General features: G+C 37.2%; 1 protein-coding gene across 1 annotated transcript; it reads right to left on the bottom strand.

Annotated features, from left to right (window-relative positions):
* Nucleotides 1-3,627: 3,627 nt before the first annotated feature.
* On the bottom strand, nucleotides 3,628-24,585 carry RpL27A (ribosomal protein L27A). The gene is made up of 8 exons (XM_068356933.1): nucleotides 24,490-24,585; nucleotides 16,964-17,027; nucleotides 16,396-16,493; nucleotides 15,976-16,134; nucleotides 14,115-14,243; nucleotides 4,317-4,342; nucleotides 4,033-4,057; nucleotides 3,628-3,682 (listed from the first exon to the last, which is right to left on the bottom strand). The coding sequence occupies exons 1-5, from the start codon at nucleotides 24,490-24,492 to the stop codon at nucleotides 14,115-14,117; spliced, it is 453 nt and encodes a 150-aa protein (XP_068213034.1). The 5' UTR covers nucleotides 24,493-24,585; the 3' UTR covers nucleotides 3,628-3,682; nucleotides 4,033-4,057; nucleotides 4,317-4,342.
* Between the last annotated feature and the right edge of the window lie 847 nt (nucleotides 24,586-25,432).

Here is a 25,432-nt window from a genome sequence, read left to right as displayed (position 1 = left end):
CCAACTGAAGATAGGAGGTAGCAGAATAAACCACCTGATGTTCATAGATGTCATAAAGCTGCTCGGAAAAGATACCAAAGAAATAGACCCGTTAATCAAGATAGTAAGAATAGTATCAGGAGACATCAAGATGAAGTTTGGAATAGAAAAGTCTGCCCAAGTTAACATAGAGTAAAAGTAACGAAGACTTTACTCATTTACTTTGATGACTGCTTTTCTGGTCCCATACAGGAGGAGAACCCCACTCTCTACAGGACCTCTGCTGTCGTTTCACCTTGTTAATTCAGAGTATTTATCATTTCAAATAACATATTGTTTATTTACTGTTAAATCGTCACTGTTGTAAGACTGCTTAAATAAGAAAGTCTTCAGTTTCCTCTTGAAAGCCTTAATGTCTTCAATCGTTCATATGTTTTGTGGGAGCTTATTATGTAGTCTCGGGGGCACATATTTAATCTAGGTTCCTACAGTTTGAAGCCATCTGTAACTATTCTGGTGTCGGCACGATTTGTTGGCTGCGCAATACGTAGCAATTCTCTTCAAAAGGGATAAAGCTGCCAGATGGAAATATCATCAAAGACATAGATGAAGCAGGCTACAAATACCTCGGGGTAGCAGAAGGAGAGGCAATAAAACAGAGATGACGGTAAAGATCAGAAGAGAATACAAGCACAAAATCAAATCTATAATGAAGTCAAAGCTCAACTCTGGAAATATGGTAAGGCTATAAACACCTGGCCAGTGCCAGCAGTTATCAGGTACAGTGCTGGAATAGTGGAATGGAAGAAGTCTGAGCTTTGCAACAGATAGAAAAACTAGAAAGATAATGAACATACACCAAGCACCCCACCCACGCGAATATTGACAGGCTCTACATACCATGCAGTGAAGGATGAAAAGGACTTGCCAGTAAAGAAGATTGTGTCAACATTGGAAGTAGAGCACTAGAACTTTATCATAAGACTAGCGATGATGAAGGGCTACAGAGCGCATGGGAAGAATACTTGATAAACCAGGATGAAGACCCAGAAGTGTTTAAGGAGAGAACAGATTTGACACGTGTCTGGCGACGCAGGCAAGAGACACCCTTTTTCTAGCACAAGTTGACAGACACATCAAATATGTGGCGACTATTGATTGTGGTTCAACTGCCGGTCACTTGGGTACGAGGAGGGTCAGCAAGACCGTTAACTGATAAGGTTCATGACTTTTATGAAATGTGAACTTCCGTACTGTAAGCTGGGACTTCCAATGGGGTTAACTCAGCTTTGTCTGTGGTGACCTGAAGGGTTAGCTCATATGTCTATGACGATTGGAGTCGATGTAAATAGTCTATAATTTTTCCTGTCTAGATTCTTGTTTGGGAATAGGTCTGAAATTTTTCGCTTTGTTCCATCCTTCCGTTACCGCCTCGAGTGCAAGAGATAAGCTGAAAAACCTTAAACAGAACAAGGAGAGCCGTGATCTTTACTAGTCAAAGTCTACCAAAATATCTCTAAGGACTTGGACTATTTATCAGAGTTGTATCTCCGTGAAGATAAAGACCAATGTGTCCCCCATCAGGAATGCCTATGTGTAGGAGCAGAATAATAGGGAGGAGTCTGATCTCCATTTCTTATGAAGGGGTTAATCTTTCGAGGTTGAAAGCATAGCCACTCCAAGAAATGGAGAGTATGGTTCCACTACATTTTTGGTTTCAACATTCTGAAATTGAGAAAAACCCTGTTTGAGTTGTCTTCAGGGACCTACAAATACGTTTTGTAACTAATTTGTTCCAAATGGAAGTTACACTGGTTACTTGGCTCTGTGCAAGCTGAAGTTGACAAGATAGTAACCACTTGTCCGTATACTACACGAGAAGTAGCAGCACATTCAGGTGGAGCGTCAGAGCGGACGTACATGAGTATGGCAGCTTGTTCAGCTGGGATGTGCATATAAACCTTAATAACCCAGTTTCTGTACCTCTCTCAGAGCAACATTATCCGCTCTTCGGTTGCACGGTCAAACCAGAACAATCCCCTTGATAGGCATAAACGAAAAATCTGGTCTCCCTAAACACGCATGCTCAAATGAGATGGGCATGTTAGAACTTAAAATCCAAACCAAAGGATACACTTCTTATTTCATGCTCTGGATGGACAAGGGCTGAAGTCAGAGGATCTGTATCACTGTCCCATAGGAAACACTGCAGTACTTCAATCTCTTCTGCACTCCAAGAAAGTATGACCAATTTTTGGACAGTGGCATCTCTGAAAACTCTGAACATGGATGGATCTGAAAGGGAGAATGTGAACTACAAACACAGGGTTTTGTTTCTTGCCCCCCAGACATATGGCCTACTTCCTATACTTTGCTTGCATTGTCTCTCCTATTGGGAAGGCAGCCATTCCCCATAAAAAATCCCAAGCAGAAGGGGGACAGAGTTTACTTCAACAAATTGGACAAAAAGGATCAGTCGATCTCGCCAAGGTTCAAAATGGTGGCACATGGACAAATATCAAGACCGTAATAAGTCCTCTTTATTACCATTAACAGCAATAATATGGCAACCACACTCGCAAAAACATAAGGCATACACCACAGCAAAAGCAGTGCACAAACAAGTACTGTATAAAGAACAGCATGGTGCAGTAACGAGATGACCCCTTTCACTGACTCTTGCACCTCTTCCCAGCATGGGAGGGAATCGTTAATGACCATACATTACCAGAACCCCAAACCCTTGGTAATTTTAGTCGTAACTAAATAAATCAGGAGTAAATCTCTTGTAATTGAATAGGGTTTGTATTCATATAGGAACATAGGTAATTTATTGTTCAAGCCTTAAATACGGTGGCAATCTATAACTTTTTTCAAATTTTTACTTATATTGGAAAAAGAAAATTCTTTACTATTATATCCGGAGTTTAAATAAAATAAGAAATTTGCAAACCTTTAGTGCAGGCCACTACTCTAGATCTGTCGGTCGGTTTAGCTTTGGTCACATCAAAACTTGAATTGTTCAAACACTGACCTTACCCATGACCAAGCATTTGGGGAAAAAAATGACCAATATGAATGGCATCACCATTGTAAGACCAATATGTCTAGTTGGAAATTTTATGTGGCAAAGGGCTACCTTTGCAAAGAAATTAAAGGTTGAAGTTTTTTATATTAATGTTTTGGCAATCCTTCATGGAATATTTTCATATTCATCAAATTTTCCACCAACTTATTTGACTTGCACAAAATAATTATTACTCGAAGCTTCTTCTACGAAAATCTCTTCAAATATGGTCTTATTCTTTTTTTATTCATTTCTCAACAGACTTAGGAGAAAAGAAGTGCCAAAACTATAGAAACAAAATTTCATGGGGCCCCAAAAATTGTAGTGGCATTCTTAAGTGAACTGCCCTTGCAAGGTAAGGTTTAGGGAGGCCTTAAAAACAATGTTCAACATGACTGTACCTCAATCTTAAAACAAACCCAATAGGGAAGAGCAGAAATGAGGCAGCAATCTGATTAAAATATATGTAAATGATGAGGGAAATCTAACAATACATCAGAAGTTCAGAACCTTACACATATTAGTTTTTAACAAAGACATTACTGGAACCTTTACATTAAATGAAAATGAAACAAATACCGTATACGGAATTAGCGTTTATTTTTTCCGCAGAACTTACGCAGCTACAGCTGATACCTGTTAAGGAAAAAGAACTACAAATTAACCACAGAAACAATATTAACAGAAAAATATTACAAAGACATAAATCAGCAATGAACACTCAACTTGATTATTCAGTCCGCCCGTTCGCATATTCATCATAAATATTCTTCAAATATTAATATATGTTGTTCTTAAAATATGAAAAACATCCATATATATATATATATATATATATATATATATATATATATATATATATATATATATATATATATATATATATATATATATATATATATATATATATATATATATATATATATATATATATATATATATATACATATACATAAAACAGCTTAAAACTATCCAGGTATGCTTACCTCACAACTTAGCAGCTCCAGTAGCCTGTGAAGAAAAACGTATATAAATTAGTAAACTGTAAATTACAGGAAAAGGAAAAAAAAATTTATATATCAGAATTGAACACTCAACTTCATTAATCTGTCCGCCCGTTCGCATAATCATCATAAATATCCTCTCAAAAACTACCATAACTACATATAGTATTTAAATTATGAAAAGTAAATTCTATATTCAGTATTTAAATTATGAAACGTAACAAATTTATTTAAACAAAGATTGAAAAATAAACCAGTAAGCTTACCTCACAAGTTAAGCAGCTCCAGTAGCCTGTGAAAACAAAAAAAAATATTCAAATTAATAAAAGAAACTCTACCAAGACATGGAGTTAGTATATATATAAATCAGCAATGAACATTCGACAGTATTATTCCGTCCGCCCGTTCGCAAAATCATCAGTTGTCCCCAGGCCACCTTATAGACTATCAAAAAGTCACTTTAATAATACAGTCAGTTTAATACTATTCCACCCTTTTAATTCAACTCAACAGCAATAAACAAATATTTTTAATAATAAATGCGCGCACACACTGCAACTGCCCAATATAAGGATATACCCATTCTTATAGATTTTCCTTCCTATACATCGGTTCCAATTGTAAACCATACTGCTCTATAATAGCAAAACAAAAAGATCTTCAATTAAATTTAGGATATTTCAATTGTGAAAGAAAAATCTAGTTTGGGTAAAACCAAAAAGGTATGCAACTAACTACAGGTAAAGAGAACTATTATGTTTGTATATGCCTGACTGTATACAGTACACTACATATTTACAAATATTCATTCGAGTTTCTCATTGCACACCACCATTAATGTGCGTAGAGACTATTGTCCCATCAACCCACATGGTTAGAGTTTCACCTTTCCTAAGCACTTACTCTACTTTTCTATTAAAACTTATTACTGTACATTACAGTACGACAATTCATTTAAAACAGGATCAACATGTTTTTCTAACAATTTTATGACAAAATCAAATTTGTAATAAGCAAGGCAAAGATTTTTAGATTTTTTCCATCTTAGCAATGCCAAAGGTATTAAATTAACTAGCAGACTAGTTACGGTTATTTTATTTTGCAATCTATAGCATTACTTTATTCTTGTACTTTGTACTTATATTAAATTATTTTTCTCTTTAATATAACACTAAACTGACTGGTTATATTTACTCTTTAATAAAACACTAACTGACAGGTAAAAATAATGTAACTGACAGTAATACGAATGCACACATACACTGCAGTAACTACATAATACACATGCAAGCATTGTTATAGATTTTCATATAAATCAACTGCCTGGTTAGGAAGATCATGCCACAATATGGTCATGGCAAGAATAATTTCTAGAAGGCTGTAAGACTGTAGTGTTGAGCCTTATGATAGCAAAGGAAAGACTGTTAGAATTTACTGCATAACCTAGTACAGCACTACATACAGGATGGTACAGGCTGAGAAAACCTGATTGAAAATTATGAAAAGCCTATGTAACATCCAAACAAGAGATTAATATACAATTAGGAATATATAATACAGCAAGTTTTTGTCCAACAAATTAAGACGAGAGTTGGCAGCTGAAGACCAGTAACAAACATTTACTCACTCAAGGTAGAAAATGGATTAAAAAATTTCTTTGATAGATTGATAACCCATAATAAAAAAAAATAAAAAATATGCAAATAACTTACGCAATTGAAGAAGAAACAGACTAAATGCATTTCTCAAAGGTAAATTTGCAATAAAGAATCCCACCTAAAATCTAAATGGAGTATTAAATCATTAATAAAGCAAATCAATGCAAGGTCGGAACGATGAGGAGCCACTATCTTCTTGATCTACTTAAATTCTGTTCGACTTCAACTTATGCACTAATTTTATTGACTTCTATTAAGATATTAGCAAACCAAGATCTACACTCGCATGGAATTGAGGAAGAGGATTATCATCTGAAACAAGATCTACACTCGGATGAATTGAGGAAGAGGATTATCATCTGAACCAAGATCTAGACTCGGATGGAATTGAGGAAGAGGATTATCATCTGAACCAAGATCTACACTCGGATGGAATTGAGGAAGAGGATTATCATCTGAACCAAGATCTACACTCGGATGGAATTGAGGAAGAGGATTATCATCTGAACCAAGATCTACACTCGGATGGAATTGAGGAAGAGGATTATCATCTGGATATGCAACAAACTTGTTTTCAAGGCCCAACCACATACATTCCACTTCTAACCAATAGGTTTGAGTCAAAGTTGCCAAATATAAAAATGCAAGGTAGAGAAGTTTAGCATTAGAAATCACCAAAATACAGGATTAAAAGTAGGCAAAGAACTAGTGAAAACAAGAAATAATCACAAATTGCCAAATTCGGTGTAAAATCAGTTAAATCAAAACATGAAATTTAGCTTCAAGATATCGGCAAATAATACAGAACACCGCAATAAAAATCGCCAAAGAACAAAAATCAAAATATGAAACTCATTTAGAAAACAGCATATACCATATATTTCCGCGTATAAGGTGACCTTTATATAAGACGAGGTACAAAATTAGAGCAAAATTTTATGAATTAACTCATATCGGTAGTATAAGACGACTGCTCAATCATAGGGTGTATAGCCTAGGCTAGCTTTTACATCTTATGAAATATAGGTTATGTAAAGATGATATTAATAACGGTATCCTTAAAAATTCAAAATAAATGAAATAAAGCAAATCCTTTATTGTTTTCCTAGAACACACGTCACCTAGCCTGCATTGTTTTGTTTACGCTTATCAGCTGCTCACGTAGGAAATGCCCGTTCCTCCTCTTTTTCTTCTTCTTTTATGTTCTTTGATGCTTATTTTGAGATTGTTATAAAAGCAAGGGATAATGTATAGGTGGAAAGTGTCATGAAATAATTTTAAAAAATGCAAGATCTCAAATGCCATGGATGGCAGTGAAGACTATTTATTGTACGAATGCGACGACGAAGCCAAAGTCGACTCACTGTAACCGGACAGGAATCCTTACGATGATGGCGTATATGATAAATCTCGTGATAGGTTCGAACAGCTTTTCGAAACAGTGATAATTTTGAGGAGTTTTATGGGTTTTAGATATATACATGTCACAGGTTTGATGCTTAATATTGATTGGAAAGTTTTACCATTTTTTATGTTTTAAATGCAATACTGTAATGTACAGTAATTTTTATTGAGAAATGAAGGTTTTACCGTTTGTAATCCAAAACTGTTATTCACAGCTAAAAATAATTTAAAAATAAATATTATGATATCCTATATGGTTTTACTATCATAATTAACACTAGCATTAAACTTACTGGAATGTTGGCGAGAGAAAAAGTTGCTACCAACGCAACCAATACTCAATGTTTACCTTTGCTCAGCTGTGCTCGTATGGTTAAAAGTTGGTATCTGATATGGAATTATTCCTCGAATTTATCATTTATGCCATTTTTGTAGATATGCCAATAATATATACGGTAAAAATGGTTTTATTACTTTTATTATACAATTATAAATGTAAATCATTTCACGTGTGTCGGTGGTTATCGCACCTTACCCTAGGCTAACCTACTGATTAACCTGACATAGAATTCAAGGTGGGATTTTTATAACGGTAGTATAAGCCGATCCCCCCATGTTTAATGGTTAAATTTTGGAATATAGGGTCGTCTTATAGGCGGAAATATACGGTATTACTGTATAAGATAGGATACATAAGAAATGTTCTATAAATTATGAGAGCATATTACCAATTATCATCTTAAAATATGCTGATGACACCAATTACAAAAAGGATCCTCTGTGAATCATATGCAAGCATATTCTCCATTTTAATCTTAAGATCAAATGAGCTGATGACACCAAATAATACAAATAATAAAACTGCTGATGTTAAAATGTACCTCAAATTAATAGAAAAAAAAAGGATGAAAGTGTTTAAATGAAGCTGTTGTTAATATTATTCTCTTATTATTATTATTATTATTAGCTAAGCTACAACCCTAGTTGGAAAAATAAGATGCTATACGCCCAAGGGCTCATATGGGGAAAAATGGCCCATTGAGGAAAGGAAATACAGAAATAAGAAAAACAATATGCTACACAAGGACTCCAATGAGGAAAAATAGCCCAGTGAGGAAAGGAAAAACGAAAATAAACAATGAGAAACTTAATAAAATATTATAAAAACGCTAACATGAAAAAGATGTCATATATAAACTATAAAAAGACTTGTCAGCAAAATCCATTCTTTTAACTTCTTTCAGTCGTGTATAGTATACTATATGCTACATTGTCAGCTAAACCGGCTAAACATAACTAAAAGAGTTTTAAAAGCCCAGGTTATTGAACACAGCTTAAGCCAAGTATAAATCTATTTTCTTCGTAGTATTCAATCGATACTTTTCTAGGAAAACAAAGATTTTTTTCTTTTCCTATAACTATTTATTATATGGCAAAATGGCACCTATGATAAAACATTCATGGCCAAGTAACTAATAATAATAGCTATAAATGACCTTTACAAAAACTTAATAGGCTACTATAACATATTGATGCTGATGTAACACTCATTATGAGGATGTTTTATATAAATTAATCATAAACTCCTCTTACTTATTTGTATTTCTAGAAAGCGACAAGTTTAGATCACCTGACCACAAAGTCAGTAATTAAGTACAAAAATTACCTATCTGGAATTAAATTCATAAAAATTTTCAGCTAAGTGACAACAACCTTCTGGCAGTAGCGCGGGGAGACGCCTGATTCACACTCACTACCTGTGCTCTTTTGATTACAAGCAGGACTTACTGGGGTAAGGTGATGACAGGACCAGTAAGTGTAAAGAATACCAGGTTTGTAGAGTTAGGAAAATACCAATTACTTTAGAAAATGGACATTTGTACTGATGACAATACAAACCCCCGTTCTTTACATACGAGGTTCACCTAATTGTGGATACAAAACCATTAAACAGGCTGAAAACTGCCCATGGATGGCCAAATGCAAACTTAGGATAGTTATCCACACCTTGTTAACAGGTCTAATAATACCAAAGACATCAATGGCCTGCGCATTAGTGGTTGAGTGGGGAACCACATTGACTACATCTAAGTCATGTATAAACCACACATTGACTACATCCAAGACATGTATGAACCACACGTTTGTTATGTACATACCTAGACGACAACACTCCCTTTTATCAGGAGATTGGGGACAAAATCAATCAATGAGAGCCACTAGAAGGACCTCCGATGCTGTACCACAAGAGAGACATGAAAACAAAAGGCCAGTCATACTTTTACACTTACTACAGTCTAATACTGTAACATCTGCCCTCGACTGACTTCTGATGGTCCAGCAATGGAGCTAAGGCAGCTAGATCACTTGCTTAGCAGCAACCACAAAGCCTAAAGAGAATGTTTCTAGGCACCTGTGTCACGTCTTGCAGATAGTGGGCAGTGAAGGCCGCTTAACAATTCCACACTAGCTTGCAACACCTGAACCCCCAGAAAATTGCCTTCTCAACGCCAGGGATGAGCCTATGCTAGACATAATGAGCTCCAGGTCACTTTCCTGATCATGAGAAAGGATCGAGGGCATGATCAATGACCTGCCTAATGCAGGAGAAAACCGCGTTCTTCGTAATCATCCTTTAGAACGCATCCGTGCCGACAAGCAGCGGATTGTTGCGTGGGCGAACTAGAAAAGTGTGGTAAGCTTGAGATATCGCCTTTAAAGGACGCACTCGCAATGCGAAAGGGCATAAATATAGAGTCCGCGACTGCCGGATTTGAGCCTTAGCGATAAATTCAGAGATAAGGTCCAAAGTAACCTGACACCGACCCCTGGAATGTGACAGAGGCCTGGTAGGGAGAAAAATAAAAAACATCAAGGGTCAACTTGCGATCTGAGGTTCGATTCAACAATTCATTAAGGACTCTTTACAGGGAATGCAATACTTAACCACGTTCCAAGCTTTGAAAAAGATAACGCAAAGATCCTTATGACCAATAGATAACTCAGCAAAAAGGAAAATAACTGTTTAGTCAAAAGACCTGGCCAAAGGCCGAGGGATAGCATTTCACGGGGTGCCGAGACTGAAGTTCTCCCTATCAAAGTTAAATAAAAAAAACATCGCCATTTAAGGGTATGGTGGATTCGAGAGGCAACACCTACCATAAAAGACTTCCCACTTTCCCTTATGGACTACAATAGAGGACCTCCTTGAATATCCAGACATGTTTTGCCACTGGCCGCAAAAACAGAGCAAGCTGCTGGATAACCACGAGGTGTAAAGTCGTAGGATGAGACTGGCCTATGAAAAATCTTCACAAGTGGTGGACGTTGAAGGCTGTATGATGGGGCTAACCCCAAAGAAATCACCGTCAGCAAGAGAAAAAGGTTCAGGTACCTCTGCGTGTTGCCATAGCAGAGGTGATGATATCACTGGTAACTTAAAAGATGACATCACCTAGTTGAGGAGCCTCTTCATCATAAAATTGGATGAACGCATGTCTACGTTGTCCAAAGGTTCAAGGATGTTGGTAGGCATCCAGTAATACCGCCTGCAAAACTGGTACTGGAGAGTACTACACCGACAGTTTGTGATCGAAACGTCACTAACACGTCTACCAGAGGAACCCAAGTCAGGAATTTGGTCGCCACCCGAGGAAAATAAGACCATTCGGACCCAACTGTTAAGTCTTCTGCTCAGATTTTCATTTGTCTTCTCTCCATCTTAGAATATGGACAGGCAGAGTACAGAACTGTTGTGACAAGGTACCTCCCTATTGCCAATCAGTCAACATGTGATGTTGTAGGTAAGCCATCCCCCTTAGAGAACCGAGTCCTGCATCCAGCAAGTCTTTCTTCTGCTTGGATCCTAATGGAATGCATGCTACCACAAGGTCTTCAGTTATGGATGCGACTGCTGGGGGCTGAGCGGTCCTGGTACAAGGTGTTCCAACAAACGTTGCAACCGGTGGCATAACAGCAATCTCCGCAGGAGAAGGGTCGAGTCACTTCACAGAATCTTTCAATTCTGTTCTGAGATGGAACAGGTGGATCCACGTATATATGGTTCTCTTTGGACTGCAGGGATGACTTCAAGATCTACCACACACTACAGATCATAGCAAACCTCAAGATGCATGGTTTGGTGTCGAAAGGGACTCTACCAAGTTTGCCAGTTATCAGTCAATCATCAAAATAATGGTGTAAGCGGACAACTTTGGCTTAGACCCACCTGAAACTAGAGTGAACACACTCGGGATCAAAACTTGTGGTACTGTTCCCAGGCGGAAGCACAGCACTTGAAACGGGCATATCTTGTGCAGTTGGAATCACCTAATTGCCTATTTGAAAGCTGAAATTGTTCAAGGCTGAAAGGACTCCAGCTTCCAGACATCTAACAAATGAATCAGGTTCAGAAAGCCTTGCCCTAGCAGCCCCACTTACAGGTTCTTTTGGTGCCTGGAAACAAGTCGACAATGTGGTCATGGGGGCTGGTGCCGGAGGTGGTGACAGTGCTAACAATCACGGTAGTGGGAGAGGGTCTAACGGAGCACGAAAGGGGACAAGGTCATCAGAGTGAACCAAAGATGCTATTCTCCCAACCACACTGAACAGGATCCCCGCAGTTGCAGCCGCTTGGAAGGGGTACCGAAAGAGTGTGAGATGTCATCTCATTGCGTGGGTTCCTTCCTCGAGGACAAGGTGTATCATAGGCCTCATGCCAGGCCTGCTTGGTATAATATGAGCAAGGAACAGGAGCGAAAAAAACTGGAGGATGGCATACAGTTCTATCCACTTCAATAGTAGAGTCCCCTGCATGAGCGGTTGCTCAAGGAGCGCTTTGCGGACTGCATGAGTTCAGGTAGCTGGGATTTTGTATGCCACAGTAGTGAGATTGGGGTCCCACCTGGCTACAGAGGAGCAGGCAAGTCCCCCTCCTCATGCTGAAGAGCTGATGAGTGCTGGAGACAAATTCCGAGCAACGGGGTCCTATGGAAGACACCAACGTGTCCACAACTTCCCAACAGGGATGACAAGCCCAAAGAGGGGGGGGGATTATAGCTATTATTATCTTTATTACAAGTTCAGGCTCCCCCCCCCTCCCTTTCCCCTGACAGGAGGTTATTGCCACCTCGCCAAGTTTTTATGGCCTGAACTCCTATGTAAAGAACAACGATTGGTATTTGTGTGATCAATACTTTAATGAAGCACAAGTTTTTTAAAATCCTGACTTTTTAGAATTTGATGAGGCAGAGTAGTTTTTGTTCTTTATATAAATAGTATAGGAGTGCATTTTCAGTTATAATACAAATTACCTAAAGAAAATAGTTGAACTATAGGAAAGAACAAGTTGCTGGTCATTACTAAGCACCTACAAAGAAATAAAAAATTTAAAAAAATAAAAAATTTGCGTGCCTTACACATTTCCTTTTAATAAAATAAAAACTCGCAGTGTTGATAGAAAACCTCATAACAATGATGTATGACATAAGCTTACTACTACAATACTAGATGCCCAAGAGAACTTACGAACATTACTTTAGAAAAGGAAATGAACCAATATTTTAGGTAGTGTGAATGGTTATCCTGTTTTTTTTTAATTGACAGCTGATCTTTATAAACCCATAAGCCTATCCATCTGCATAGAAACACACTAACAAAAACAGATACCAGACTCGGAAATTATTACCAAGGACTTAACGGAAAAAATCATGAAAAATCCAATTACAGAATGTCAAGGAGCAATGGTACATAATCAAAATAATTTCTATCATTTAATTTTAATCTTCAAGAAACACCAACATCGTTTAGCAAAATCTGTATATCACTGCATTTCTTTTTGAGGAAGTACCAGCGTCACTCTAACATTGGCCAGGGCACCAGCCACCCGTTGAGATACTACCGCTAGAGAGTTATGGGGTCTTTTGACTGGCCAGACAGTACTACATTGGATCCTCCTCTCTGGTTACGGTTCATTTTCCCTTTGCCTACATACACACTGAATAGTCTGGCATATTCTTTACATATTCTCCTCTATCCTCATACACCTGACAACACAAATTACCAAACAATTCTTCATCACCCAAGGGGTTACTGCACTGTAATTGTTCAGTGCCACTTTCCTCTTGGTAAGGGTAGAAGAGACTCTTTAGCTATGGTAAGCAGCTCTTCTAGGAGAAGGTCACTCCAAAATCAAACCACTGTTCTCTAGTCTTGGGTAGTGCCATAGCCTCTGTACCATGGCCTTTCACTGTCTTGGGTTAGAGTTCTCTTGCTTGAGGGTACACTCGAGCACACTCTCCTATCTTATTTCTCTTCCTCTTGTTTTGTTAAAGTTTTTATAGTTTATATAGGAGATATTTATTGTTGTTACTCTTCTTAGAATATTTTATTTTCCTTTTTTCCTTTCCGCACTGAGCTATTTTCCCTGTTGGAGCCCCTGGGCTTATAGCATACTGCTTTTCCAACTGGGGTTGTAGCTTAGTAAGTAATAATAATAATATAGAAGTCCAGAGTAATCAATACTTGGAGGGGGGACGAGTAAAATAAAATATAAAAACCATAAAACTTCCTTCAATTACTTTTATGAATCCTATAAAGTTCTGAACCATTAAAAAATATTGAAAGCAGTCTAAGGACCTACTAGCTTCTCACCGAAGCATTGTACATTAACCCTTTTACCCCAGGCTATCTGGAAATTTCCAACCTACCCCCAGGGGGTTATTTTTTCCCAGCACATTTTGCAGTATATATATTTTTTTTTAAATTGCTCTAACAGCCTTAATTTCTGTCATAGAGAGGTCTGGTTGGTCTCATTCTCTAGGAAAATGCCTGAATTTTTTTCAAAAAATTATCAAAAATATGAAAAAAAAAAAAATTTATAGCATTTTTTTGCAAGGACATACCGGTACGTCCATGGGGGTAAAAGGGGTTAACGGTGTACACACACACAAAACCTGGTGACAGAAAACATGAAAAAAAAGTTTTCAAACAAAAGCTACTTACCTATGCAACTAGTACACAGCAGCCACCAACTGACTTAATCTTCTGTTCAGCTTTTCTTGAAAAGAACTTTGCTTTCACAATGACTGGCTGCTTGGGGAGTTTTCCCTTACCAAGTACCTTATAGTATCCCTGAAATTACAGAAAAACAGGTTTCAGTTTCCCTCAAAAATTAGCAATAATTTGTATTCCTTTCATTCAAGCTCAGAGAAGAACACTCATCAGTAAAATCTGACCGCCCGTTCTAATTGACATCATAGTAACAAGATTTGAATTGGATATATCAAAAACCTCCATCATACCACCTTGTCAATGGCCAAATATAAATGGACGACTACTTAACACCAGCAACTATAGTCCATTTCTTTCAGCGATGCAGATTTGCACCGACTCGGAGCAGTGCCCTTTTAACTCGAAAAAGTTTCCTGATCGCTGATTGGTTGGACGAGATAATTCTAACCAATCAGCGATCAGGACACTTTTCCGTGCTAAAAGGGCACCGCTGGGAGTCGGTGCAAATCTGCCTCGATAAAAGAAATGGACTATAGGTAATTACATCCCACAGTATTTACCCACCACAAAATTTTCCTCTGGAGGGCACAGTTAAGCCTTGACTTTCAATGGTTAAATGAATGAGGGTCCAACAAACAACCCTATAAAACATTTGAGAATGGTAGCACTACACGTACAACTTGTTCAACAGTTCCCACTTAACCGATTATATTTGTATGGAGCAAATGACAACTACTGATCTTCATTTTATCATAACAGCTTGCATCCTGTCATTATGTTCACATATAATTGTAATAAAATTTAGGAATAGTTAAAGCCTTCACAACAGGAACTAGTCTCAATGTGTAATAAAAAAAAAAAACATTACCTAGTGTGAGATCACTCATCGACTGATCAGACTACACTTTCCCACTTCAATGCTTTATAAAAACTGCAAAGGCCCCATAGACATTTATATTTTCCGAGTACATTAATGAAAAAAATAATCACATATACAGTACTGTAATTCCAGTAGTCCTTCAGTACCCCCTGCTTCCCATATATTGATACAGGCCATTTACAAGAACAATGACATGGTACAATTCAACATTTGCCTTGCGGACATTTCAAAAACCACTTGTTAAAGATGAAGTAGGCTTGTCAGCCTCAAATTCCTATGCAGACTTCTAATATAGTTTGCATTTTACTTTCGGTATTGTGCTCACCGACCAGTTTGTAATGGAACATCGCATGACTAACAATAGATATTTAAATTTTACATCGAGAATCATTCATTGGTGGCAAGATGACATAGATGCCAATCCCTCCAAAACCCATATAAGCATAACCTAACCACCACACTCAAGACATTCTACAGCAAAGAGAAATTTTATTATAGTTGGTAAATCAATAAAATAAACCTGTCAAGATTTAAAACTCCCAAAATCTCAGAGATAGGAATGATAACAGGGGTAACAATGGCTAATTTTAAAATAAAAAAAATTTCTCCATATTCCTCTACTATCTTTCCTTGTTGATTCTATTTGGAATCAGCCTATCTTACACAGTTAACATTCTACCTTAATTGATTTATTAGCTATGAAATTACTGTACTGCATATGTGCAGAATGGAATATTACTTCATAATATTACTGGTTTATTTTTTCTTCAATTATATGCTTTCTAATGTACATACAGCTGAGAGTATTGCATTGGTCTATTTGTACCAGGCCATAGAACTTAAGATATATATTTAGGTTTACCAAAGTATCATGCTATACAGTTTTTGATATACTGTATATTCAAGTTACATTGAGGAAAAACAATCTTGAATACACCCACTGTAGGAATTCAATATAAAATCTATACTCACCGATTTCACACAGTTTATGACAGGTGCCCTTCCTTTACTGATTTTGGGGTCTTTGAACTGCGTTCTAGTCTGTGTCGATACCAAGGACCAAATCTTATCAAGATTAATGATGGGACACCACTTCTGGTTGGGCCTGACGTGGAAATTTCTCATACCAACCTGAAAAATGAAGCATTTTAGAACGATTTTGCACATACAGTTAGCAAGATATTCCAGGGCAGTTACTATTCCTTCTAGATTACGTTATTTGACTCCCAACATTCGCAGTAACAATACTGTACAGTAATTAAGAGAAACTGAATTAAGGTTACATTACCCAACATAAAAAATGAATGAGCAATTTCAAATGTGTATTACACTCACAGAAAATACAATATGTTGTATTTCACCTCAACTACTCTTCAATACGCTGAGACTTACCTTACCAAAATAACCTGGATGGTATTTATCAAAGTTTATTCTGTGGTGATGTTGGCCACCGGCGTTACCGCGACCTCCAGGATGCTTGCGGTGCTTACCTAGGATAAATGGTAGAATGAGTATCATACGTAACTAGGCTAAAAATCGTTCCGAGCATCACGACTACAAAATCTTATTTAATCTTCATAGAAATAATAATAATAATGTTTATTGGACAAAAAATATTTACATAAAAAGACTCAGTCCAAGCCCATGTGGAGCAGAGCTCTTCGGGCAATAATACAACTAAAATAATATCATCAATTAAGTAAAAATAAAAAATAAAAAAAAGTAAATGTGGATATAGATATACAAAATGTACGCATACATATACATAATCATATGTATACAAATAGATACATATAAATGAGATTCTTAGCCTAAAAACAAATGGAAATGCATATTTATATGATAAAGAAGGATGGTATATGAAAGCTAATGGTATATACTATGAAAACTTTCTGGAAAAGAATTACTAAAACTTACTATGTATTTCAATGGAAAGTAAGATGACCACAGATTCACTTACCAATTCGGCCATGACCATGGCTGACGTGGCCACGCAACTTTCTGGTTTTCTTCTTATGGGTGGCCTGGAAAAAAAGAAATTTCTTTAAGTCAACTGATTGTTTATTTGCCATATTCTTTACTTATCATGATGAAATTGTTAATGACAGTAAATACCAATGGCTACACAGAATTTGAAATAACTACAATGGTTAAGAGAAAAAATTATTTTCAAAATTTACATGCTATGCCTCCAACATACTTTAGTGAACAAAAGGATAAAATTATTGACTATAATCCAGATGTAAATCAAGTTAAGGGAATGAAGATTTTAAAAATTTGTTCACTAAATATATTCCAAATTGCTAAACATTAAAATTCAAATTGTTATAAATGCTGTATGCCTGACATTACTTGCCAAAACATCAATAGAAATTAAATTAATTACAGCATTCTAAGCCATTTTATCTCGGAGGTTCAACACGAGCAAGAACCTGGATTTTTTGGTTTTGAGTCGGCAACATAGATTAGGTTCAGTTCAATAGAGTACTTATCCAAAGTCCTTATACACAACAAACCATTCCAACGCAATTCAGCACGGGCTCAGGTCGAGACCTATAATTAAGCCCTGTATGTATGGCAACAATGATATAGTATGTTTTCCTCTTAGAAATAACTTGAACAAAGCAGTAAATTGCTAAAAATCTAGTTCGTGCAACAGTATTAGTCTCCCTCACAGAAATAACTTTAATTATGAACACAATAACAAGTACAAGACCAGCTACAAAAAACCTATTTGACAATGCAGTAAATTCCTAAAACCAAGTCATGAAATTTATGGCACAAATTATGTGGCAATTTTATTTGTGATACCTCTGTGGAGAATGTCTTCTTTCCACTATGGATTAATCTTAGATGTGATTCTCAATTAATTTACTATTGTGAAACACATTAGGTCTCCTTTTCAACAGCAAAAAAGAAAGTTTGGCTTACTATTTCTTTCAAGATTTTCAAGATTCTCAGTGTCAGACTATTCTGATGAAGTGTTTTAATTCTTTCATTCTACCAAGTTTCAAGTACCATTCCCGTCTGGTATTCTGCTGCCGATTCTCATCTTAATTTGTTGGACATGAACTCAAATTTCTAATTCCCAATCTAGATATTAATCTCCGGCACCACATATCAATTAGTTCATTATACATGTTGCACTCGATTTTTCATAATTCTGACCATCGTTTACACTTTTCTCCCCGGACAGTACCACCGTTCCTAATACTAGGTATGCAGTAAATTATAACGGTCTTGCTTTCTCCATAATGAGGATAATTCCTACATAGTTCTCTAGAGATTTTATTCCAGCTATGATAAAAGTTGTGATCTCCCTAATCGGACAGTTGGATTTGGTAGAACTTCAAAAGTGGAAACTTGCATCAACATGCTTTCATGTTGAAAAGGCAGTCTCTTTTTATACTCTATATATATACAATGTTTTAATGTTACTACTGTTCTTGAAATATTTTACTTTGTTACTTTTTGTCGTTTATTTCCTTTCCTCACTGGGATACAGTATTTATCCCGGAGCCTTTGTAGTTTATGGTGACAGCCCTTTGACTGGCCGAAATTAGAGTAAAAGAAGTCCGAAATCAGCTATTTTTCAAGGGAATGGTCACGGAATGAAATAATATTAAATTAACTAGTTTTGTAAATGCTTGTCCCAACAATCTACATACTAGGACCACTCTGGTCATGGATGTCGGAAATGTGCGAGAAAAATGGACAACCAACCCAAAAATCCCCTCCTAACCTGGCCATGTCCTTACCTTCCTTGTGACCTAATTGGGGGGGGGCTAACGCCCCGAGACCCCCCCAACCACTGTCGCTAATATACAAACCCCACCTAACCGAACCTAGTAGTTCCCAGGTCACTACCCCTTCATAAGTCTCTCCTATAAAAAAAAAAAAAAAAAAAAAAAAAAAAAAAAAAAAAAAAAAAAAAAAATTGGGGCAACTCTAGTAAAATCACGTAGGTGTATGTACCTTAGTCTTAATCGAATTAATTTGATCAATATGAGTGATAAACTCGGCAACATTGCTCAAAGAGAAACTGTACGAAACACGACTATCCATTACAGCGGTTAGAGTTGGAAAGGATAGACTCCAGGTCAATCTCGAGTCATGTGGGGGGGGGGATTAAAAACTTGAAATCACGCGGCCAACGAAAGGGATAGTTCGGTTGCTTTGTTTGACACTCGGTTCACCTACTGAAATATCTTAACTAGATGTTGGCTAACCTAACCTTTGGTTGTATATATAAAAAATTAGTATTCGGCATAATTTCAGGATGTGTCCCAACGAAATAACAATCTCAACAAGAGGTTAAGAATGAAGATTGTTGGAATTTGCGAAAACATAAGCCCGAACATCGATAACTGTTCAAGCTTGCGCCAGCAGCTGATAGGCGAACAGAGCGCCGCCAAACGGGTGTTGTTATAGTCAGGTAGGAAACAATGATTGCAGGAAATTTTACGATCGAGTAAGTTGGCCGTGGCTTCAGCAGACGACGCATGGTAACGACCTTTCCCTAACCTAACATTTCATGATATTTATTCACTATAAATGACGTGTCCCTAAAAACTATAAACTTAACGGAAACCTAAATATGTAGATTGACGGGACAGTATTAAATTGTAAAACCGAACGTTTCTTAGACTAGGATGACAGGCTCTATTTATCGGGAAAGTTGGACACTAAGCAGAAGCTACCCGTGACTTGTGTTCGGACCATGCTGAACTTTGAAAATATTGCAGAGGTAAAGGTAAATTATGATGATATTCAAAATGATAAAATAACATCATACAGTATTATGGTACAGTATGTTGGATCATTATAAAGAACATCTTCCCCATAATGAAAAACGATTTGGCTAGTAATAAGAAAGATATCGTCCTGTCCCCAAAACCTACAGACACCCCGTCTACCGTATCATCTAGTATACTACTGTAATATACAAAGATTCAGCATGTTTGAAGGTCAATCCCGCCTTGTTTTCATTGTTAATTAACACTGAACAGCCAGTCCCCAAATGTCATTCTTTCTAATGCAGTACATCAAAGCAGACTGGAATGCCATTTTAAATATTTTTTTTATTTGAATTGAGATCCCTTGACTAGGCAGACAATACTTCATCGGATCCTTCGCTCTGGTTACGATTCACTTTCCCTTTGCCTACACATACACCAAATAGTCTGGCCCATTCTCAGCAGATTCTGCTCTGTCCTCATACACCTGACAACACTGCGATTACCAAACAATTCTTCACCCAAAGGGGTTAGCTCTGCAGTTCTCCTGTCCTCATACACCACATCACTGCGATTACCAAACAATTCTTCACCCAAGCGGCTAACTACTCCACTGTAATTATTCAGTGGCTGCCTTCCTCTTGGTAATTGTAGATGAGACTTTCTATGGTAGGCGGCTCTTCTAGAACACACTAAAATCAAACCATTGTTCTCTAGTCTTATGTAGTTCCATAGCCTCGGTACCATGGTCTTCCACTGCCTTGGGTTAGAGTTCTCTTGCTTGAGGGTACACTCAGGCACACATTTCTGCTCGATTACCCTTTCTTTTGTTAAAGTTGTTTTTAGTTTCAATAGGAAACATTTGTTTTGTTGTTATTACTGTTTTTAAAATATTTTGCTTGAGGGTACAATCAGACACACTACTCTGTACTGACAAGGTCAAGTGGAACATGGACGAGATCCATGCGTCACCTTGTTACTTTACTAGTTTTCATAGTTTATTTCCTTTCCTCACTGGGCTATTTTTCCGTATTAGAGACCTCAGGCTTATGGCATTCTGCCTTACCAACTAGGGTTGTAGCTTAACTATTAAAAATAATGGTTGAATGATGTGCTCTTACACGAGATCAACTCACAATGGCAAGGCCACGTTCTTTTGGCATGGTAATAAACGTTCGGGGTGCATGTATGAAAGCGGCCACCTGTATATATTATGTCTAACATAGAATATGGCAGTGTAACGGGGGTGGGGGTCATAGGGGGCGTCAGTCCACCCTTAGGTAAGTAGGTAAGGACATGGCTTGTGAGTTAGGTTAGGGGGGAAAGTTTAGGTTAGTAGACGTCCATCTTTAATGAACGTGTGAGGAACTGCCCGCTGATATACAATGGCTCCAAATGTTCACTTGGAGAAAAAAAAAAGGGGTGCATGCTAGATAGCAGCCACCTGTTTGTACAATTACGGCCGGCTAAGAATACTGCAGAATAAGGGGGGTTCGCAACAGGGGTATTCGTCTCCCTTCAAGTAAGTAGGCATGGACACAGCTTGTAAGTTAGGTTAGGCAGTGTTCTTGTGTAGGTTTGAAAAAGAAAAACTTGCAAAGTACTAATAAATAAGAAAACTTTCTATGAACATGGGAGGAACTGGCCTCTGATATACAGACTCCAATAAAAGGTATATATTTTCTTGAAAATTTACACTTTTGTATGGTAACATAGTAGTATTTCTTATAGCATTTTTTCCACATAATATTCCACAAACCATTATTAGACCTCGCGATCCGGCCCCCTTTTTTTAAAAAAACCCTCCACCACCAATAACAGTTCTGTTTATGGCGGCCCCCCCAAAAAATTGTCCCATCAATCCGCCAGAAGTCAGTGTTTGCGAGCGCAGCGCAACACGTACCACCGCTTACCAGAACGCAGAAGCCACAATTTTGCGAATGTAGGGAGACATGGCAGAGCAAACCCATCAGGACGTGAAGTGAATCATGGATAATTATCGTATACATTCAGCCACTTTGAACCACATTTTTTCCAAGTGATTACCTTGCGTTTTTGGAATTTTCCCGGCGCAAAAATTATATGAGGGGGTCCTAAAACTCAACGGATGTTATGCCCCATTAATCACGGTAAGAAATGCATAAACAATAACAGAATAGAAAAATCACACATGTAACTGACAAATTAAGGTATCTATTTTCCTTCACCATATATTTTTATCTGAAGATTATCATTACTTATGCAGCAAATCACTAGTTTGATTTGAACTATGATCCCTTACAACTAGTTTTCTGGGACGGATTAAAAAAATCCTCATAAATGGATAGTTCAATGTTTCTATGAAAACAATATTATTTTTGGCATAAAAAGAAAACGCTGTAATTATAGATGTTTTGAATCTTTCTGATGGTTTAAAACAGTGGCAAATGACCGTTTTTTGAGCTATTGAACTCCTAACCCAAGCCCCCTAAACAACCCACTATTTCACACAAACCCGTATTGTTACTTTTGAAAACATTCGAATCTTCCAGACTGCCTGATGAGTTTTGGAAGAGGTGATGCGTGATGTGTTCTATTATAAAAAAAAAAAAAAAAAAAAAAAAAAAAAAAAAAAAAAAAAAAAAAAAAAAAAAAAAAAAAAAAAGCCCCTAGGATAACATACTCAAGCCCAAAAGATTCTAAACATGGTGCCTAAGAGAGAATCAGCGAAAGATGCAGTGGGTGAAAACGGCTAAAGGAGAGGAAGAATATTCAGGCAACTAAGCAAGAAGAAAGCATGGCTGGTCCGAACGACGGCGGATGGTGCAAAATACCGGTAATACCGGTAAGATCGAACCAAGAAGCGATCGAATGTGATTTATGGTTCCATATAGGCTGTGGCTACCTAGACAGAAAAGAATCAGTGAATCCAAACATGCCCGATGGTTGAGTAGTAAATGCAGGGGGAGTTTCAAAAACTTGAAGGCAGAAACCAAAAAAACCTAGGAAACTATATAACCTTAGGGATAATTTCATAGGGCTGCAGGACACTGTAGACGAGTTAAAAAAATAAACGAGATCAGAGCCTTAGTGGACAATATGATAGGAAAGGGTCAGTTGACAAGGGAAGAAGTCAGGGAGGAGATGATAGAAATAAAATTTTTAAATAACTGGGGGCCAACAAAAGTCGATGATAGAAATAACATTTTTAAATTACGGGGGCCAACAGTAGTCTATGATAAAATAAAACTTTTAAATAACTGGGGGCCAACAAAAGTCGATGATAGAAATAACATTTTTAAATTACGGGGGGGCCAACAGTAGGCTATGATAGAAATAAAATTTTTAAATAACGGGGGCCAACAAAAGTCGATAAAAACAAAAATCTTAAATAATGCGGTTCAAGAGCACGAAAACGAAAGATTAGTTCGGGTGGATTGTTAGACAAGGGCTTAATCTACGAAATATCTCAACTAGATGTTGGCTATCCTACTCCGTTGGTTGTATAAATAACAAATTAGTGTTCGGCATAATTTCAGGACATGTCCCCATGAACTACAATCTTACCAGGGAGTTAAGAATGTTAGAACATCAATAAATGTTTAGGCTTGCACCACAAGGTGATAGGCGAACGGAGCGCCGCCCAATGGGTGTTATTATAGTCTTGTAGGAAGCAATGGTTGAAGGGAAATTTTACTCGAGTAACTTGATCATGGCTTCAGGGACCGACGAATTATAATGACCTCTCCCCTACCTAAAAATTCATGATAATAATTACAGCAGTATTAAACGCCACTGTACAGAACACGACCCAACCAACTAACATCTTATGAGGGGTAAGGAGGTGTATGTATGATAGCGGCCACCTTTACTTATTATGTTCAAACTTAGAATACGGCAGTGTAAGGGGTTTAGGCGGTTAACAGGGAAAGTTTAGGTTAGTTGATAACCATTTTGAATGAACGGGCGAGGAACTGGCCGCTGATATACAAAGGGTCCAGGGTAAGAATGTATATCGATGGGACAGCATTAAATTGAACGATTCTTGGCATGGGACATCACGGGTTCCATCTATAAGGAGTTTCGAAATTAAGCAGGAGCTACCCATGTCACAGTGCGGATCGAAACAGTACTTGGAAAAATTTCAGTGGGTAATTTTTTTTTTTTTTTTTATGACCAACCGCCTCAAATTTAATCGTGAAACCTAATGAACTATGGTCAACTCTTTTGAATGAGGCAGATTTGCACCGACTCGCAGGGGTGCCCTTTACGCTAGGAAGTTTCCCGATCAGGTAAAAGAAAAGTGACTATAGGTAGCTATCCATTACGCAAATTTTGAAAGAAAGGAAAGCAACGTGATATACATGGACACATTTCCACACTCAAAAAGGGCACAAACAAGTTAAATGACACATTTTCACATAAAACACTCGAAAAGGGAACAAACTTCCCAAGTTATATATCCTGACTATGAACATCATAAGCACATTACCTACCATAGAAGTGAATTAAACTAACTTTGAGTTAAAATTAAATAATGGGAGTTGAACGGAACCGAAGATAACGTCGAGTAATATGTCCACATGAACATCGGACGAATACCCTATATATATCATCGAATATCTGTTGCAATCTTCAACTTACAATAAATCAACACCAAAGAATATAACTATCACATGTTGCACATTGATGAAAGACTAAGTAGAATTGCAGATGAACTTAAACATTAAAAATATTCTCATAAAAATAACAAAAGGGAGAGCTCACGTACCATCTTTAGCGATCTGTTTACTGAAGAGACAGGCTGAACGCCATCTGTTGAGAGCAAAACAAACTGTTCAAGTTTATGCTGGATGGGCTTTATGCGGCTCTCCTATTTTATGTTGCTTTTGCGGTTTTGTGATGCATATTATTATTATTATTATTATTATTATTATTATTATTATTATTATTATTATTATTATTATTATTATTATTATTACTTGCTAAGCTACGAGACTAGTTGGAAAAGCAAGATGCTATAAGCCCAGGGGCCCCAACAGGGAAAATAGCCCTGTGAGGAAAGGAAACAAGGAAAAATAATATATTTTAAGAGCAATGACATTTAGATAAATATTTCCTATATCATTATTATTATTATTATTATTATTATTATTATTATTATTATTATTACTTGCTAAGCTACAAGACTAGTTGGAAAAGCAGGATGCTATGCCCAGGGGCCCCAACAGGGAAAATAGCCCAGTGAGGAAAGGAAACAAGGAAAATATAAGATATCTTAAGAGCAGTAACATTGAAATAAATAAACAAGATAAGGAGAAATTAGATATAAGTTTGTGCCCAAATGTAACCTCAAGCAAGAGAACTCTAACCCAAGACAGTGGAAGACTATGGTACAGATGCTATGGCACTACCCAAGACTAGAGAGCAATGGTTTGATTTTGGAGTGTCCTTCTCCTAGAAGAGCTTCTTATCATAGCTAAATAGTCTCTTCTACCCTTACCAAGAGGAAAGTAGCCACTGGACAATTACAGTGCAGTAGTTAACCCCTTGGGTGAAGAAGAATTGTTTGGTAATCCCAGTGTTGTCAGGTGAATGAGGACAGAGGAGAATCTGTAAAGAATAAACCAGACTATTCGGTGTATGTGTAGGCAAAGAGAAAGTGAACCATAACCAGTGAGAAGGATCCAATGCAGTACTGTCTGGCCAGTCAA

This window comes from Palaemon carinicauda, chromosome 33 (assembly GCF_036898095.1).
Source record: "Palaemon carinicauda isolate YSFRI2023 chromosome 33, ASM3689809v2, whole genome shotgun sequence".
In the NCBI taxonomy this organism is placed as follows: Eukaryota; Metazoa; Arthropoda; class Malacostraca; order Decapoda; family Palaemonidae; genus Palaemon; species Palaemon carinicauda.
The sequence above is the reverse complement of the archived record's forward strand: the minus strand, read 5'-3'. Positions and strand labels throughout refer to the sequence as shown.